At 49.3% G+C, this 19,595-nt stretch overlaps 1 protein-coding gene and 1 long non-coding RNA gene across 3 annotated transcripts in view; both read right to left on the bottom strand.

Annotated features, from left to right (window-relative positions):
- ARFGAP3 (ADP ribosylation factor GTPase activating protein 3) overlaps positions 1 to 19,595 on the bottom strand; it is a 71,214-nt gene that overhangs the window by 4,734 nt on the left and 46,885 nt on the right. For both annotated transcript variants that reach the window (XM_033233720.1, XM_033233721.1), the window contains exons 12-14: positions 12,885 to 13,016; positions 10,537 to 10,660; positions 8,489 to 8,579 (exon numbers count right to left, since the gene is read on the bottom strand). In XM_033233720.1, coding sequence (XP_033089611.1) covers positions 8,489 to 8,579; positions 10,537 to 10,660; positions 12,885 to 13,016 — 347 coding nt within the window. The remainder of the gene's footprint in view (positions 1 to 8,488; positions 8,580 to 10,536; positions 10,661 to 12,884; positions 13,017 to 19,595) is intronic.
- LOC117096371 lies at positions 5,578 to 8,479 on the bottom strand. The gene is made up of 3 exons (XR_004442467.1): positions 8,221 to 8,479; positions 7,172 to 7,176; positions 5,578 to 7,100 (listed from the first exon to the last, which is right to left on the bottom strand). It is a non-coding gene; the product is annotated as an uncharacterized LOC117096371 (long non-coding RNA).

Below are 19,595 nucleotides of genomic sequence, written 5' to 3'. Positions count from 1 at the left end.
GAGCTACACAGTGGTCCGTGGTTGTGGCAAATGCCCTGGATGAGTCAGGACAGGACAGGTGATGCTGAGCTAACAACCACCCACAACTGATGTTCGCTGTGCCCAGTGCAGGTGGGCAGGGGGTTCTGTACATCACAACCACTTGCGGTCCAAGCCCACAGGGCCACCTCTTTTTTTTTTTTTCTTGAGACGGAGTCTCGCTCTGTCGCCCAGGCTGGAGTGCAGTGGCGTGATCTCGGCTCACTGCAAGCTCCGCCTCCCGGGTTCACGCCATTCTCCTGCCTCAGCCTCCTGAGTAGCTGGGACTACAGGCGCCCGCCACCTCGCCCGGCTAGTTTTTTTTTTTTTTTTAGTAGAGACGGGGTTTCACCGTGTTAGCCAGGATGGTCTCGATCTCCTGACCTTGTGATCCGCCCGTCTCGGCCTCCCAAAGTGCTGGGATTACAGGCTTGAGCCACCGCGCCCGGCCGGGGCCACCTCTCAATTCCAGCTTCCTTGCCTACTACGACAGGGAAAGAAACATGGCGACATGCACACAGCTCGCAAGGCTTGTGCTGGAGGCGGAACACATTGCCACTGCAGCCTGGCACTGGCCATGGGACACGGGAGGTAGTGGGAGGCGTGTTCCAGCCTATGCTGGCCGGCGGGCAGGCACTCAGACTCAGCAAGCTCCCTCCACCCATTCATCCTCAAATACCTGCAGAGGGCTTCCTCTGCCAGGCTCTGTCAGGTGTCAAGAGCACAGAAATGAGAACTGACGGTCCACTGGGGAGATGGTCATCACATGGTCTTGCCCTCAGTGTAAGGCACAAGAGTGGTGCAGGGGGCACTCACCAGGCCCCCAGGGTAAATACGGGTTGGAGGGCTGTCTGGGGGAATGGGGAGAAAAGCATTCTGGGCTGGGGGCTCCACAGGCTCAACACTGCTGGAGCGAGCCACAGCAGTGAATCGTGAGAAATGCGGCTGCAGAGGCCAATGGAACCACGGTCCTGGAGGTGAGTACTGGGTAGGGAGCTGGAGGTGAGTACTGGGTGGGGAGCTGGAGGTGAGTACTGGGTAGGGAGCTGGAGGTGAGTACTGGGTGGGGAGCTGGAGGTGAGTACTGGGTAGGGAGCTGGAGGTGAGTACTAGGTGGAGAGCTGGAGGTGAGTACTGGGTAGGGAGCTGGAGGTGAGTACTGGGTGGGGAGCTGCGCTTCAAGCTCTCGAGGGCAGGATTTTCAGCACGGATGACTTTGTTTCAAAACATCACTGTGGGAGGAGCGAGGAGAGGGGTGAGCAGCAGCCAAGACCGGAGCAGGAGGACCAAGCAGGGCGTTGTGGCCACGCTTCAGGTCTGGGGTCACCCAGGAGAGACTCCAATCATATGGGTCTATGGTGTGACGAGGGAGGTGGAAGGTTCCAGGACAACTCCCAGGCTCCTCAAAATAAGAATTTTTTTTTTTTTTTTGAGACGGAGTCTCGCTCTGTGGCCCAGGCTGGAGTGCAGTGGCCGGATCTCAGCTCACTACAAGCTCCGTCTCCCGGGTTTATGCCATTCTCCTGCCTCAGCCTCCCGAGTAGCTGGGACTACAGGCGCCCGCCACCTCGCCCGGCTAGTTTGGGGTTTTACCGTGTTAGCCAGGATGGTCTCGATCTCCTGACCTCGTGATCCGCCTGTCTCGGCCTCCCAAAGTGCTGGGATTACAGGCTTGAGCCACTGCGCCCGGCCTAAGAATTTTTTTTTTTTTTTTTAGACAGAGTCTCATTCTGTCGCCCAGGCTGGAGTGCAGTGGCGCAATCTCAGCTCACTGCAAGCTCCGCCTCCCGGGTTCACGCCATTCTCCTGCCTCCGCCTTCCGAGTAGCTGGGACTACAGGTGCCCGCCACCACGCCCAGCTAATTTTTTGTATTTTTAGTAGAGATGGGGTTTCACCGTGTTGGCTAGGATAGTCTCGATCTCCTGACCTCATGATTTGCCCGCCTCAGCCTCCCAAAGTGCTGGGATTACAGGTGTGAGCCACCGCGCCCAACCCAAAATAAGAATTTTTAAAGGAATACCATGTTCTAATCTCTCTGCTTCGTGGAGACAAATGAAGAGAAAAAGTAATTCCAAGATTATAAGAACAAGTTGGGCATTGTTTGTTTGTTTGAGACAGGGACTCACTCTGTTGCCCAGGTTGGAGTACAGTGGTGTGATCATGGCTCACTGCAGCCTCAATCTTTTGGGCTCAAGTGATCCTCCTGCCTTAGCCTCCTGAGCAATTGGAACTACAGGCGTGAACCATCACACCTAGCTAATTTTTTTATTTTTAAATTTTTTATAGAAATGGGGGTCCCGGCCGGGCGCGGTGGCTCAAGCCTGTAATCCCAGCACTTTGGGAGGCCGAGACGGGCGGATCACGAGGTCAGGAGATCGAGACCATCCTGGCTAACACTGTGAAACCCGTCTCTACTAAAAAATACAAAAAACTAGCCGGGCGAGGTGGCGGGAGCCTGTAGTCCCAGCTACTCGGGAGGCTGAGGCAGAAGAATGGCGTGAACCCGGGAGGCGGAGCTTGCAGTGAGCTGAGATCCGGCCACTGCACTCCAGCCCGGGCGACAGAGCGAGACTCCGTCTCAAAAAAAAAAAAAAAAAAAAAAAAAGAAATGGGGGTCCCACTATGTTTTCCAGGCTGGTCTGGAACTCCTGGGCTCAAGCAATCCTACTTTGGCCTCCTGAAGTGTTGGGATTACAGGTGTGTATCACTGTACCCAGCCGAACAATGAGTTTAACAACAAATTGCTCCAATGGCTACTTCTCAGATAGGCGTTAACAGATGCCACTTTGCTAAATACATGCCACTCTGGTTTAACTGAATCTCTGTTGGCAATGCCACTGCACAGCTATACTGTCTGACAAGCACATGTGGCAATAACCAAACCGGACTGCCTGACTGCAGACTGAGGGCAGTGCTTTTGAGGCCATACTCCCAGACCCTGGGCCGGAGCAAGGAGAAAAGGAGACAGTGGTCAAGGGACCCCACAAACAGCCTGCCACTTGACCCCACGATGCACACAAGGAAGGGTGCAGGTGTCTGCACTGCCACGCAGACGTGCTCTCATTCAACCAATCAGAATTGGCTTTCTGGAAAGAGACATGCTGAGGGGGCAGCTGGGTTTGAAGCTTTTTGCTGTATCCTGGCTCTCACACGCTGCCTCCACTCTGTCATCTGGTGTCTGAGTGCCTCACACCTGCCTGAGGCAGTGCCCAGTTGAGGGCAGTCCCCCAGTTCCAATGACCCTGTCCCATGGGTGTGGCCACAGGGACTGCTGCTGTGCCAGGTCAGGTTGGCTGCGGGCGCTTACATGTGCTTCCCACTCAATCCTTCAGCTACAGTGAAATAGAGTTGCCCGTAAGAACGGCCACAGGGTTCCTGGGCTAGAAACACCCAGGAACATTTGGAAATTAAGGAATACAGAATTGCTCCCTCTCTCCTTCCCTCCTTCCCTCCTTCCCTCCTTCCTCCCTTCCTTCCTCCCTCCCTCTCTCTCTCCCTCCCTCCCTTCCTTCCTTTTTTTTTTTTTTCGATACAAGGCCTGGCTCTATTGCCCAGGCTGGAGTGCAGTGGCACAATCTCAGATCACTGCAACCTCTGCCTCCTGGCCTCAAGTCATCCTCCCACCTTAGCCTCCAGAGTAGCTGGGACTACAGGCATGCACCACCATGCCTGGCTAATTTCTGTGTTTTTTGTAGAGACACGGTTTTGCCATGTTGCCCAGGCTGGTCTGGAACTCCTGAGCTCAAACGATGCGTCCTCCTCAGCCTCTTAAAGTGCTGGATTACAGAGGTGAGGCACCACGCAGAATAGTGTCTTTTTTTCTTTTCTTTTTTTCTTTCTTTCTTTTTTTTTTGGAAACAGAATCGCATTCTATTGCCCATGCTGGAGTGCAGTGGTGCAATCTCGGCCACTGCAACTTCCCCCTCCAGGGTTCAAGCAATTCTTGTGCTTCAGCCTCCTGAGCGGCTGGGATTACAGGCGCCCACCACCATGCCTGGCTTTTTTTTTTTTTTTTTTGAGACGGAGTCTCGCTCTGTCGCCAAGCTGGAGTGTAGTGGCGCGATCTCGGCGCACTGCAACCCCCGCCTCCCAGGTTCAAGTGATTCTCCTGCCTCAGCCTCCCAAGTAGCTGGGACTACAGGCACGTGCCACCATGCCCAGCTAATTTTTGTATTTTTAGTAGAGATGGGGTTTCATCATGTTGGCCAGGCTGGTCTTGATCTCTTGACCTCATGATCCACCCGCCTTGGCCTCCCAAAGTGCTGGGATTATAGGCGTCAGCCACTGTGACCGGCCTAATTTTTGTAGTTTTAGAAGGGATGGGGTTTCACCATGTTAGCCAGGCTGGTCTTGAACTCCTGACCTCAGGTGATCCACCTACCTCGGCCTCCCAAAGTGTTGGGATTGTAGGTGTGAGTTACCGTGCCTTGCCCAGAACAAGTTTTTTTTTTTTTTTTGAGACGGAGTCTCACTCTGTCGCCCAGGCTGCAGTGCAGTGGCAAGATCTTGGCTCACTGCAAGCTCCGCCTCCCGGGTTCACGCCATTCCCCTGCCTCAGCCTCCCGATTAGCTGGGACTACAGGCATCCGCCACCGCGTCCGGCTAATTTTTTGTATTTTCAGTAGAGACGGGGTTTCACTGTGGTCTCAATCTCCTGACCTTGTGATCTGCCCGCCTCGGCCTCCCAAAGTGCTGGGATTACAGGCGTGAGCCACCGCGTCTGGCCAGAAAACACAGCCCCAGAACAAGTTTTAAGAACTTGTTCTCTGGCCAGACGCGGTGGCTCACGCCTGTAATCCCAGCACTTTGGCAGGCCGAGACGGGCGCGGGCGCGGTGGCTCACGCCTGTAATCCCAGCACTTTGGGAGGCTGAGATGGGCGGATCACAAGGTCAGGAGATCGAGACCATCCTGGCTAACCTGGTGAAACCCCGTCTCTACTAAAAAATACAAAAAACTAGCCTGGCGAGGTGGCAGGCACCTGTAGTCCCAGCTACTCGGGAGGCTGAGGCAGGAGAATGGCGTAAACCTGGGAGGCGGAGCTTGCAGTGAGCTGAGATCCGGCCACGGCACTCCAGCCTGGGCAACAGAGTGAGACTCCGTCTCAAAAAAAAAACAAAAAAGAACTTGTTTTCTTAAAACAAACTTTTACTTCAATAACAAAGTATTAAAGACAAAATAAAAGAAAAAAATTTTATAAGAAAACAAGCTTTATGGAGGCAGAACACATAAAGCTCTTTGTTGAAATATGCTCTAAATAATAAAAAATAAACATTTAATAAAAGTTGCTGGTGCCTGTAATCCCAGCTTCTTGGGAGGCTGAGGAGGGAGGTTTGCTTAAGGTCCAGAGTTTGAGACCAGCCTGGGCAACACAGTGAGACCCCAGCAGGGGCAGGGGGATGAAGGTTTCTGGGTGGCCTCTCACCCCAGGGTGCACCTTACAATGACCACGAGGTGCCAGGGATCAGGGTTGGTTTGGCACCTACACAGGGTCAAGAAAATTTAATGGATCTTTGTTCTCTGAAAGGGAACAGGAAGGTAAACACAGGCTGGCCACTATTTTGTTTCAGTAACTGGAAAGGCTGCTCTCATTTGATCTCCAATTTTTTTTTTTTTTTTTTTAAACAAACAATGCTTCAGAGAAAAACTTCTACTGACTTAAATTACAAAAGCATCCATTGCAGGGAGTCGGGGGACTGAACAATGCAGGTCTCTGGACTGGTCTGCCGCCTGTGCCAGGGCCGCTACAAGGCGACCCAGCACTGACCTGTGGGGGCAGCAAGGCTGGGGTTGCTGGAGGCCTCCAAAGGTGGCTGGAGCGCCTCTCTGCCAGGGATGGTCACAAAACGAAGTTGCCCTGACAAAAGGCCGGGACACTGAAAGTTTGGAGATGGAACAAGCCAGTGAGCCTCACCCGCCCCCACCAAGACTCACTGCCAGGAAATGCCCAGTCAGCAAGCAACTGCCTGAAGGAAACGAGCCCCCTCTGCTCGAGGCTGGGGTGAGGCACAGGGTGTGCTGTTGCCCAGAGAGTGGCTCATGGGAGCCGTGGCCCTGGCTGCCCACCCCCAGGCACCGCCACACCCTCACTGGCAGTGAATGTGCTGGGGCTTGTCCACTCCGGCCCTGGCCTCTGGCTCCTTGGGCTGCCTGGTTCTCTGCCAGCACAACCCTTGGCTCACTTGGTGCCACCTGGCTAGGTGTGCTGCCTCCACCACAGCACAGCAACTTAGCAGTGCCCACTGCACCCCAAGGGCCACAGTGTGTCTCTATAACATTCCCAAACCGCAACCCAGAATGTCGCTGACACTCAGTCCTTCTCTGTCGAGCTGTTTCTCTTTGGACTCTGAAAACAGCTGTTCTCTATGGCTGTAAGGCCAAGTGTTTGCCCAGGTTGGTCACCTAGAGCCACACCCAGTTCCTCTAGGCCTAGAAATGAGGGGCGCTGAGGGTGCCAGGCCTGGAATGCCTGACTCCTGAGAGTCCTCCTCCCCTTGGCTCTCCTGCTGACAAATGGGTTCCCGAAACGACCTCAGAGGATGCTGCCCCTTTCATGTTAACCACAGGCCCCTCCTCCCCACTGTGGCTTGGCAGAGGTCTTTGTAGGGTACTCTTGCAAGGCATCCCTCAGTCAGGGGGATATGGAAGTCGAAGCAGAGGGGCCGGCGCTCTGAAGCCCACCACTGGGCTCCCAGGCTGCCCCATCCTAGGTCATCCCAGCCCTGGGAGGACCAGACACCTCTTCACTGGGGTCTGAACCCTGAAGAGGGATACGGGAGACAGGCAATTCCCCTCTGCTTGCTCACTCCCAGAGTTGTGTTCCGTCTTCCCTGGAAGACAGATGCTGGTAGAGCCACATGCTTCTATCTGCCTCTGCCCACCCCTGGGGCCTGCTGTGTGCCAGACACTTGGTGGCACTTCCTATTTCTCATTTAAGCCTCATGACAACCTTGTGAGGTAGTTTTATCCACCCACGTGACGGAGAAGGAGACTGAGGCTAAAGGTGCCATGACATACTCAAGGGCTCACAGCTAGAGGGTGGTTAGGATCACATGGGAGCCCAGGGCTTTCCACCGCTAAGGCTAAGATACCACGTGGTATTTCATAGCACATCCGCACTTGTGGGGAAAAGAACGAGAGATCAGCTTGTTACCATGTCTATATAGAAGGAAGTAGACATAAAAGACTCCATTTAGTTCTGTATTTGAGATGCTGTTAATCTGTGACCTTACCTTCAACTTTGTCCTTGCAAGAGACATGTGCGAAGGTGATTTAAGGTTAAAAGGATTTTGGGCTGTGCAGAATGTGCTTTGTTAAAAAAGTGCCCGCCGGGCGCGGTGGCTCAAGCCTGTAATCCCAGCACTTTGGGAGGCCGAGACGGGTGGATCACGAGGTCAGGAGATCGAGACCATCCTGGCTAACATGGTGAAACCCCGTCTCTACTAAAAAAATACAAAAAAACTAGCCGGGCGATGTGGCGGGCGCCTGTAGTCCCAGTTACTCGGGAGGCTGAGGCAGGAGAATGGCGTAAACCCGGGAGGCGGAGCTTGCAGTGAGCTGAGATCCGGCCACTGCATTCCAGCCCGGGCGACAGAGCGAGACTCCGTCTCAAAAAAAATAAAAAAATAAAAAAAATAAAAAATAAACAAGTGCCTAAAGGCTGCTTACGGTTAAAGGTCATCACCATTCTCTTAAATCTCAAGAAAGAGAAAAAGAAAAACATTTGTCTCCTGCCCCTCCCTGGGCAATGGAACATCTCCGGGTAAAACCCCTTGTGTGCTTTGTTTACTGAGTAAGGAGAAAACTGCCTTTAGGAATAAGGTGGGGCTTGCTGGAGCAATGCTGCTAAAAGGCTTATGGAGATGTTCGCATATGCATCTCAAGGCACAGCATATTCCTTTAAACTTATTCATGTTACAAGGATTTTTGTTCATATGTCTTACTGCTGATTTCCTCCCTACAATGATTCTATTGTCCAGCCACTCCCTTATCTTTTTGATGGTAAATATAATTATCAATAAATACTGAGGGAACTCAGAGGCCGGTGCCGGCGTGGGTCCTCTGTAAGCTGAGCTCCGGTCCCCTGGGCCCCGCTTTTCTTTCTCTACACTTTGTCTCTGAGTTTTATTCCTTTTCTCAAGTCTTTCGTTTCCACCTAACGAGAAACACCCACAAGTGTGGAGGCGCAGGCCACCCCTTCACGCACTCAGCTAGAAAGCATTCCTCTATGACAGTGTTTAGAAGGATGATTGCCAGGCAATGCTGGGGATGATGCTTGAATTTCATGACTTGGTCTCCTCACATGTGAAGCCTGGAACAGTAACTTCTGCTCTACCTGACTTACAGCAGAGATCAGAGCATCAAATAATGGTTGCTAAAATATCTTGGAAAAGGAAACAGTCCTATCTAGATGAAATGTGTTCATACCATAGACATGACAGAGACCAGCTCTTGTTCAGTGACCCCCTACCTGCTGCCTGCTTCCTCTGCTCCTCGAACAGATCAGCCGAGCTTATGGAGGAACTCGCCGACAGCCTCTCTAGGCGGGCCCTGGTCTCATACTAGAGAAGACAAGGAAAAGGAAACGTTAGGCTCCAAAGATCGTGGGCAGTTTTACAAGAAGAATCACCGAGGAGCTGTCATTTCAAAGTGTTTGCCCCCCAGGCTCTTTCTCTCCAACAGTTACTGAATGCCACTGCCAAGGCCGGGTCCTGCGGGACAGCACAAAGCTCATGTTCTGCATGGGAGGCAGGTCACAGGCCAACCGATCAACATACAGCACCTCAGCCAAGACAGCCAGTGCCGAGGCAGTCAGAGGGAGGGAGGGAGAGCAGCATCTCTCTCCTGCTGCTGCTTCTAGCCAGCGGTCAGCAAAGGCCACTCTAAGAGGCTCTTTTCCAAGCCCCATGACACTATTTTAAAACTGAACTTGAATGTCAACTTTGAAGCAAGGCAGATATGATGGACCATGGGAACAGCGAGGGGCAATTCTACTTTCTTTTTTTTTTTTTTTTTTTGAGACGGAGTCTCGCTCTGTCGCCCGGGCTGGAGTGCACAGTGGCCGGATCTCAGCTCACTGCAAGCTCCGCCTCCCGGGTTCACGCCATTCTCCTGCCTCAGCCTCCCGAGTAGCTGGGACTACAGGCGCCCGCCACCTCGCCTGGCTAGTTTTTTGTATTTTTTTAGTAGAGACGGGGTTTCATAGTGTTAGCCAGGATGGTCTCGATCTCCTGACCTCGTGATCCGCCCGTCTCGGCCTCCCAAAGTGCTGGGATTACAGGCTTGAGCCACCGCGCCCAGCCCAATTCTACTTTCAAAATGATGGTGAAATGTTATACTTGCAGAAGTTTGAACTTCTGCAAAATACATTCAGCACATTTTAGGGAACCATGATCCAAATAGTCAGAGGCACACTAGCCATTCAAGATGAGAGGGAAGACGTAAACCTTCCCACTTCCACTTGAGTCTTACAGCTTAGCAAGACTTCACTCTGATGAGTTCATTAACATTTCTTTCTTTTTTTTTTTTGAGACAGAGTCTCACTCTGTCACCCAGGCTGGAATGCAGTGATGTGATCTTGGCTCACTGTAATCTCTGCTTCCGGGTTCAAGCGATTCTCTGCCTCAGCCTCCCAAGGAGCTGGACTACAGGCGTGCACCATCACACCCAGCTAAATTTTGTATTTTTTGTAGAGACGGAGTTTCGTCATGTGGGCCGGGCTGGTCTCGAACTCCTGGCCTCCGGTGATCCACCTGCCTCAGCCTCCGAAAGTGCCAGGATTAAGGTGTGAGCCACAGTGCCTGGCCAAGTTCATTAACATTTCTGAGAAAAGCCAACAACCTGAACATAAATATATGCACTCCCCAGAAACATATCTGGCCAGGCATGGTGGTTCACGCCTGTAATCCCAGCACTTTGGGAAGCCAAGGCAGGCAGATCACCTGAGGTCAGGAGTTCAAGACCAACCAGCCTAGCCAATATGGTGAAATCTCATCTCTACTAAAAATACAAAAATTAGCCAGGTGTAGTGGTGCATGCCTGTAGTCCCAGCTACTTGGGAGGCTGAAGCAGGAGAATTCCTTGAACCTGGGAGGCGGAGGTTGCAGTGAGCTGAAATTGTGCCACTGCACTCCAGCCTGGGTGACAGGGAGGCCCCGTCTCAAAAAAAAAAAAAGAAACATATCCATGTGCTTCATTTCACTATGTTTAAAAGTTATTAAGTAAATTACAGCTGCATCAACAATTGTTTGAAATACATTCAAAAGACACTGGATAATGGCTATTCAAAACACCGAGAGAGGAATAAGAGAACTGTGAGGTAAGTCCTTGTCTTGTAAACACTCCTCTTGCTGAGGCAGCAAGCACACGATCTGGGTTCAAGTCCCGACTCCAGCACTTTCAGGCTGGAGGGCATCTGGCAGCCTGAACCTAGCTCACTCAGGATCTCCTCCCCAATGCCCACACCCACATTTCTTTCCTGCATTATGCGGCACCCAAATAAACTCTCTGGACCCTTACATCAGCCTGGGCTTGTCTTCCAAAGTACATATCTGATGAAATGGCCTTGACATTGCCAAACTTTTTCTGGGCCTCATCTGTATTTTCAACTGGCTCATACTCTGGCTTGCGGCGAGCAGTAGGTCTGCAATTAAAAACAGCCAAATTAGGTTAACTAATTTGAGGTGAAGCAAATGTGTTTCATACTCATTTTATTTTTAAAAATGCCAATAGCAGTAAATTTTGTAAAAGGATTTTAGGTCATTTTTAAAAGCCTGAAAATTCTAATTAAAAAAAAAAAAAAAAAGAGGCCGGGCGCGGTGGCTCAAGCCTGTAATCCCAGCACTTTGGGAGGCCGAGACGGGCGGATCACGAGGTCAAGAGATCGAGACCATCCTGGCTAATACGGTGAAACCCCGTCTCTACTAAAAAAATACAAAAAAACTAGCCGGGCGCGGTGGCGGGCGCCTGTAGTCCCAGCTACTCCGGAGGCTGAGGCAGGAGAATGGCGGGAACCCGGGAGGCGGAGCTTGCAGTGAGCTGAGATCCGGCCACTGCACTCCAGCCTGGGCGACAGAGCGAGACTCCGTCTCAAAAAAAAAAAAAAAAAAAAAAAAAAAAAAAAAAAAAAACCAAAAAGAATAAATATCCAAACAATACAATATTTGAAGGAATTTCTGTTTAAAATGGGGTCTGTTATTTCACATTTCGGATCAAATGGTAAACACTGAATACACTGTTTGGAATGTCCATAGGACACTGCTCTCTCTACATTGTATAGGATATAAAATGTCCCAGTTACCTGGGACAATTTCAAGTCACACCTGTTGTCCCAACATATTAGTAGTGCCCCTTTGCACTCTCAGAAGTTCTCTGGTTGGAAAATAAATTCATTCATAATCACCAAAAACTGGAGACAGTCCTTCAGTAGGTGAATGGATAAACTTGGCAATTAGGAGGAATGAACACAAGAATGAATGAGTCTTGACCAAGTGTACTAAGATAAGTTAAACCAGAGTAGGAAGGCCAATTGCTACATGACTCCACTTATATGACATCTGGGAAAGGCAAAATTGTAAGGCCAGAAAACACAACTGGGGTGACCAGGGGCCAGGGGCAGGGGAGGGGGGACTACAAAGGGCATGGGGAAAATTTGGAGGTGATGGGAACTGTTCTGTTCCTTGGTTTTGGTGGTAATTACATGAATGTATGTGCTTGTCAGAACTGTAAGTTTAAAAAGATGAATTTTACTATATGTAAATAATATCTTAAAATTGGGGGAAAAAAGGCCGGGTGAGGTGGCTCATGCCTGTAATCCCAGCACTTTGGGAGGCTGAGACAGGTGGATCATGAGGTCAGGAGATTGAGACCATCCTGGCTAACATGGCGAAACCCCATCTCTCCTAAAAATACAAAAAAAATTAGCCAGGCATGGTGGCCAGCACCTGTAGTCCCAGCTACTCGGGAGGCTGAGGCAGGACAATGGTGTGAACCCAGGAGGCAGAGCTTGCAGTGAGCCGAGATTGCGCCACTGCACTCCAGCCTGGGCGACAGAGTGAGACTCAATCTAAAAAACAAAAAACTGGGGAAAAAGGTGAAACCTTCCTGGCCTAGGCCACCCCTGACCCATGGATCAGAATCTTCAGGGAAGAGGCCTCCACACACACATTTATTTCAAGGTCCACAGAGGATTCTGATGTGCACCTCCTATTTAGAATCAGTAATTTAAAATCAAAACAGGCCAGGCATGGTGGCTCACACCTGTAATCCCAGCACTTTGGGAGGCCGAGGCAGGCGGATCCATTTGAGGTCAGGAGTTTGAGACCAGCCTGTCCAACATGGTGAGACCCTGTCTCTACTAAAAACACAAAAATTACCCTGGCATGATGGTGCGCACCTGTAGTCCCAGCTACTCGGGAGGCTGAGGCAGGAGAATTGCTTGAACCTGGGAGACAGAGGCTGCAGTAAGCTGAGATTGCACCACTGCACTCCAGCCTGGGCAACAGAGTGAGACTCCGTCTCAAAAAAAAAAAAAAAAAAAAAAAAATCAAAACAATATTCCTGAAATAGTAGAACAAAATTATTCACTAGTCTTACAAAAGGTTTCAAAAGGTTTTCTTTTTTGAGGGGGACAAGGTCTTATTCTGTTGATCAGGCTGGAGTACAGTAGCATGATCATAGCTCACTGCAGCCTTGTACTCCTGGGCTCAAGTGATACTTTGACCTCGGCCTCTTAAAGTGCTGGGATTACGGGAATGAGCCACCATGCCCAGCCCCTTACAAAGGTTTTCATGTCATCATGTTATCAGCAATTTTTTCCCAGAAATGCATGGATTCACTACTACAGCCCCACAGTTTTGCATTCATACCTGTCGGAATAGCCTGTGGTTTTCAGAATGGTTTCAGTATCTTTGCTGGTCTCTTTTTTCCAGTAGGAATCTGAACTGTCATCCCAGCTAGAGAAAGAACTGCTCCTTAACTCCACTGCCTCGTCAAAGTACCTGTATGAGCAAGAGTACAACAGTGACTTTGGAGGTCCTTGCTGACACTCATTCTGGGGTCTCTCACTTCCACGGATGTGGGGGATGCCTCCTTGAAGTTAATGGCAGTCACATTACTAGGTCTAGCCAATAAGACAGGAACAGACACGAGGTGTGTCATTTCCAAGGCCTTTCAAGTACCTGTGTTCAACCTTGCCCAGTCCTCTCTTCCCAAGCTACCCGGAAGAGACTGTGTTCCAGGTGCTACAGTCTCAGGTAGGTAAAACCTCCATCAGTCTGGACAATCAAAGTGACACATGGAGGACAGGTACTCTAGAGAGCCATCTGCACCCTCAGCTGAGTTTATGTGAAAAAGAAATCAACTGCCATTGTGTTCAGCCCTTGAGATCTGGGGATGTTTGTTACCTTAGTATTACCCGGCCGATCCAGACAACACAGGGCATCTTTATATGTTATCCACCACAGGTTACACATTTCACTCTCTTGAGGTCTTACTCTGCCTGGTTAGGCAGTCACAAGTAACACTGCTGGGCCTAGAGAACTGACTCCATACAGGGAGCTTCTTGTTGGCAATCCCTTCCATGTTAAGTACATTCAATGAAAATGATGTAAATGATGCTAATTAACCCCCTCCTGGAGTTGGATACAAAGCTACGGATCATTGATCACTGGACCATTCTGCGGATACTCTTTCAGCCTGGAGCTTGCAGTAAACTTGATCTGATTTGCAAGCATCTCAGGAGAGCCTGGTCTTCGGATCAGTTTACACTTTAATTAACCAATTATCACCGAGCAGGGCATTGCTCAGAGAGCAGCACTCAGTGGCGGCCTTTTGTCCTGTGTGATTAGAGAAAAATCTTTGACCAAGAGCAGCAAGGTCTGCCTGGAACAGGAGCGACTGACAGGCAAGGTGGATGTGCCAAAGCCTTGAGAAAAAAGGACCATCAACCAGCCAGGCACGGTTTCTCACACCTGTAATCCCAGCACTTTGGAAGGCCAAGGCAGGTGGACTGCTTGAGCCTGGGAGTTCCAGACCAGCCTGGGCAACATGGCAAAGCTCCATCTCAACAAAAAATGCAAAATAAATAAATAAACAAATAAAATAACTGTTTCCTGACCATCTCTGGGGATTAAAAGAAAACAAATAATGGGGCATGGTGGCACACCTATAGTCCCAGCTACTTGGAGGCCGAGACTGCAGTGAGCTGTGATGATGCCACTGCACTCCAGCCTGGGTGACAGGATCACCTGAGCGTGGGAGGCTGAGGCTGAGATGAACCGTAATCATGCCACTGCACTCCAGACTGGGTGATAAAGTGAGATACTGTCTCAAAACAAAAAGTGACTGTGCTATGCCAGAATTCACAACAGCTTAGGATGGAAAAGCAGTCTGGCCAGATAGACACACCTCATGAAGGCAGTCCAAGAAGTTCAGAGGAGAGAGGCAGATCCCAGGGAGGTCTTAGGAAAGGAAGAGTGACAGAAGAGAACACAGAGGCCTTAACAGACATCATCCAGGCTTTCTCCAGAGAGTAAGGACAGGAAGCACACTGGAAACAAGGTGAGCACCAAGCTCCGTGCTATAAGGAGTTGCACAAAAGATGGAGATCATAGGTCAGAGGGGCCAGTAACCAAAGGCCAATGTAAGAGGAAAGCAAGAACCCCTAAGAGCAAAGAGGCCAGGGACCTCAGTGAACCAAGATCTGGGTGGGGCAATGCTAAGAACCAATTTACTCTTTCTTGGCAGAAAACAAAACAAAACCAAAAAAGGGACAGAGTTTGATAAACCTGCTGTTGGAGCAGATGGTATGACATTACATCCTTAATAGACAGAAAGTAGAATTTCTCAATGTGGCTTCTGCCTTCTCTGGTAAGAAGGTCATTAAGAACAAATCTCATGACACTAGCACCTTCTCCTTAGGAAGGAAAACGCGGTGTTCAAAGTATATCTGGATTTCAGCTAGAAACCGACCAGGCTTTCCCCATGGTGGATGAGTGGATCTGTACTGCACCCAGGCTCTGCCTGGAGGAAGAGAGATGACCCATTCCCCTTCAGAGAAGAGAGATCAGGACACTGAAGGAACCGGAAGTTACATCAGAGGAAGGTTCAAAAGATGTAGGATGTGTGCTGGCCTGGAAGGTGATATTCACATGTTTGAGGGACTTATTTTAAGGGACCATAAAAAAACTAAGACCAATTCAATGAGGAATTTTAAAACTACTTAATAAGCACCTATGAGGAGTCAGGCATTCTGCTAGGGGAAGACACAGGGCAAGAAGACACATTCAGCTTCTGCCCTCATGAAGCTTGTGAACTGGCTTATGGAACAGAGGCTGACTTGAGCGCAGAAGCCTCAGAAGCTGTGTTAATGAAAGGGAGAGTTTCTCACGGAGCTGCCCTGGGACCAAATGGCTGCCTTGAGGAGAAGGAAGGGCACAGTAGAGGCTGGATGGCCCTGGAGTGGGAAGAGGGGGGTCAGCACTGGACTGGTGCAAGGTGAGGGTGAACTTCCAGGTTCTTCATGACTCTGTGATACTAAATTTTGTAGATTGAGCAACACTCTAAGTAAATAACATTCTTCATTCTTTTTTTTTTTTTTTTGAGATGGAGTCTCGCTCTGTTGCCCAGGCTGGAGTGCAGTAGCCGGATCTCAGCTCACTGCAAGCTCCGCCTCCCGGGTTTACGCCATTCTCCTGCCTCAGCCTCCCGAGTAGCTGGGACTACAGGCGCCTGCCACCTCGCCCGGCTAGTTTTCTGTATTTTTTTAGTAGAGACGGGGTTTCACCATGTTAGCCAGGGTGGTCTCGATCTCCTGACCTCGTGATCCGCCCGTCTCGGCCTCCCAAAGTGCTGGGATTACAGGCTTGAGCCACCGCGCCCGGCCCACATTCTTCATTCTTATAAGCCAATGTGCTTATCCTGAAATGTAGGGGAATCTGATCATTTTTTTTTTTTTTTTTGAGACGGAGTCTCGCTCTGTCACCCAGGCTGGAGTGCAGTGGCCGGATCTCAGCTCACTGCAAGCTCCGCCTCCCGGGTTTACGCCATTCTCCTGCCTCAGCCTCCCAAGTAGGTGGGACTACAGGCGCCTGCCACCTCGCCCGGCTAGTTTTTTGTATTTTTTAGTAGAGACGGGGTTTCACCAGGTTAGCCAGGATGGTCTCGATCTCCTGACCACGTGATCCGCCCCTCTTGGCCTCCCAAAGTGCTGGGATTACAGGCTTGAGCCACCGCTCCCGGCCCCGATTACTTTTAAGTGACTGAACTATTCAGAAGTCAAAGGAGAGAGACAGCCATCGGCTTGGGTCCCCCTGACCAGCATAAGCCTGTGAGGCAGCAGTCGGTGCGTGGGCTAGGTGGCGCCTTCTCTGTCTTCCAGTCACCCATGAGAGACTCTCTGTGCTCATGCTAAGCAGGAGCAACTCAGCAGGAGGACCGGCAACTCACTAAGGGGACGGACAGACCACCAGCCAGGCCTCCAGCTGACCCTTGGAAGGATAGGGTGAGTGGGACCACTAACGGCCTCTAGTCCCTGCCTCGAAACCAAGAGACTTTCCTTCCTCATCGCTAAATCTTTATTGGCTTTCTAATGCTTTGACTGTGTAGCTCTCAATGCTTTTTTACTTTTATTTTTGCCCTCCCACTGTCTTTACCCAATCTTGAAAACATTCCTTAAAATCCCTTGATAAGAGCATCCTGGCCGGGCGGGGTGGCTCAAGCCTGTAATCCCAGCACTTTGGGAGGCCGAGACAGGCGGATCACGAGGTCAGGAGATCGAGACCATCCTGGCTAACACGGTGAAACCCCGTCTCTACTAACAATACAAAAAAAAAAAAAAACTAGCAGGGCGAGGTGGTGGGCACCTGTAGTCTCAGCTACTCGGGAGGCTGAGGCAGGAGAATGGCGGGAACCCGGGAGGCGGAGCTCGCAGTGAGCTGAGATCCAGCCACTGCACTCCAGCCTGGGTGACAGAGCGAGACTCCGTCTCAAAAAAAAAAAAAAAAAAAAAAAAAAGAGCATCCTAATATCACATTCTCTCTGATTTAGAGCTATAGACAGTTGTCTATTCTAATGAAGGCCATGCTGGCTTTATAAGGCTGAGCAAATTGTTCTAGTTTCATTATCTTGTACTCAATATATAATTATACTGTTTGTATCCTGGAAATAATGGAACTCAATAATAATAATAATAAAAAACAAGGACAGGTTTTATCCTATTTTTAACAGAAACAGAACTCTTTCATAATTCATAATATTCAAGTTCTAATGGGCTAATGAATAATTTGAAAGCAATAAGAGCTCTTCATCGAACTAATATATTTGCTTTCAGAGTCCACGTTTACTTTACCGCAGTTGCCAAAGTACCTAATAGTACCCTCATTCTACTAATGGTGGTCACCCTACCAAGGAGGACTAGAGAAGGCATTTATGTTCCTATTAGACAATCTGCAGGGCGTGATAAACAATACCCCAAGGTCTCTCTGGCAAGCGTCCAGGAGGCATGGTCTATATAAATATGTCATCTGCTCCCAGGTTTCAAACTGTAACAGTTTCATAGCAACAGTGGCTTCTGGGGCTAACCCTTTTGATTAAGCCTTGGAAGGAGGGGAAGTCTGAAAGATCCCTGAAGCCCTTACAAGGCAGAAAGGCCCCACAGGGGCCTGTCGGTGACCTGGAGCCAGTGAGGGTCTCTGAGTTCCCATTAGGCAACCTCACCTAGAGTTCTCTTAGCAACCCGGCTACCAAGCAAGAGTACTGATTTAACTTAAATTGTCTCTTTTTTTTGAGACAGAGTCTTGCTCCGTTGCCCTGGCTGGAGTGCAGTGGTGCCATCTAATCTCACGGCAACCTCTACCTCCCAGGTTCAAGTGATCCTCCCACCTAAGCCTCCCAAGTAGCTACGACTACAGGCATGTGTCGCCATGCTTGGCTAATATTTTTGAAACTTTTTGTAAAGAAGAGGTCTCACTATATTTCCTAGTCTAGTCTTGAACTCCTGGGCTCGAGTGATCCTCCTGCTTTGGCCTCCCAAAGTGCTGGTATTATAGGTGTGAGCCACCACACCTAGCCTAAACTTTCTTTGCTATCATCTGTAGAAGTTGCCAATAAGCAGTGAAATAATCAAAGATGTTGTGAGAAGCCACACAGGCAAATACAGACCTGTATTACCAAGTGTTTCCTCTGACCCAGACTTAGTCCATCATTTAATATTCATATCTGAAATGATTTGACATGCATGCAGTTTCCAAATCAACTTACACATTTAATTTTATTCTGTGTAAAATCTATTTACATACCTTTAAAAGGCATGACTTGGGTATCACTTCTGAGTCAAGTGAAACTTGATGCATTATACAAGCTGCAAAGGACAGGCAGGTATAAAACCACCCAAGTCTCTGAAAATACCACCGTGGAACACCACTAAACTACCTTTTTTTTTTTTGGTAAAATCCCTGGACTTGAAATAATTTGGAGCTATACTTAAGAGATATTTTTTAAGGATACTATTCTTTATACAATTCCTTGTCTATAAACATTGATAGGAAAATATACAATTTCACAATTAGATTCTAGGTAATATATCTGTTCTATATATGAAGTGTGTGTGTGTATATGTATATATATGTATGTATATACACACACACATATATATACACACACACACATATATATCTTTTATACATATGAAAACGCTTCAAACCTATAAATTGCCAGACAACTCTAATGCCCTCCGAGATGTAAGTGATGGAGCCTTCCGGTAAGCACCACCCATTACTGACAGGCACACCTTCAGTTTTCATGAACTGCTAACCCAAAGGTGGTCCTCAATGTGGTTAGTTTAACTACCTAACAATAGTAAATTAAACATTTAGGCTGGGCATGGAGGCTCATGCCTGTAATCCCAGCACTTTGGGAGGCTGAGGCCAGCAGATTACTTGAAGTCAGGGGTTTGAGACCAGTCTGGCCAACATGGCAAAACCCCATCTCTACTAAAAATACAAAAAATTAGCCGGGTATGGTGGCACACACCTGTAGTCCCAGCTACTCAGGAGGCTGAGGCAGGAGAATCGCTTGAACCTGGGAGGTGGAGGTTGCAGTGAGCCAAGATCATGCTACTGCACTCCAGCCTGGGTGACAGAGTGACACTCTATCTCATCAACAAACAAACAAAAAACATTTAGACTGAATCACACGTCTCTTAAACTGAGTTTCTACATTATCATATAGCAGCTAAACATAGTAACAGCCAAGCACTATTCTAAATGTGCTATAGTATTCGCAGTATCTCATTTGATCCTCGCACAACCCTATCAGGTAGGTACTACTAGAGTCCCTAATTTACAGATGAGGAAGCTATAGCACAAAGAAGTTACATAACTTGCCCCAGGTCACACATAAGTGAAAGCCAGGATTCAAATCCATGCCATCTGGCCCCTGGGCCCATATTCTTACCCCTCTGTTCCTGAGCTGTGCCCTCTCCAGTGAAATCACAGGTTCATTTGGTACTTTTTTAGCAGACCTCTCCCTGGGCTGGGCAGGCCCTTACAAAGTGAACTGACTCAAGTTTAAACTTGTTT

This window comes from Trachypithecus francoisi, unplaced genomic scaffold (assembly GCF_009764315.1).
Source record: "Trachypithecus francoisi isolate TF-2019V2 unplaced genomic scaffold, Tfra_2.0 Lachesis_group14, whole genome shotgun sequence".
NCBI lineage: Eukaryota > Metazoa > Chordata > Mammalia > Primates > Cercopithecidae > Trachypithecus > Trachypithecus francoisi.
This window is presented reverse-complemented; position numbering and strand designations above follow the sequence as displayed.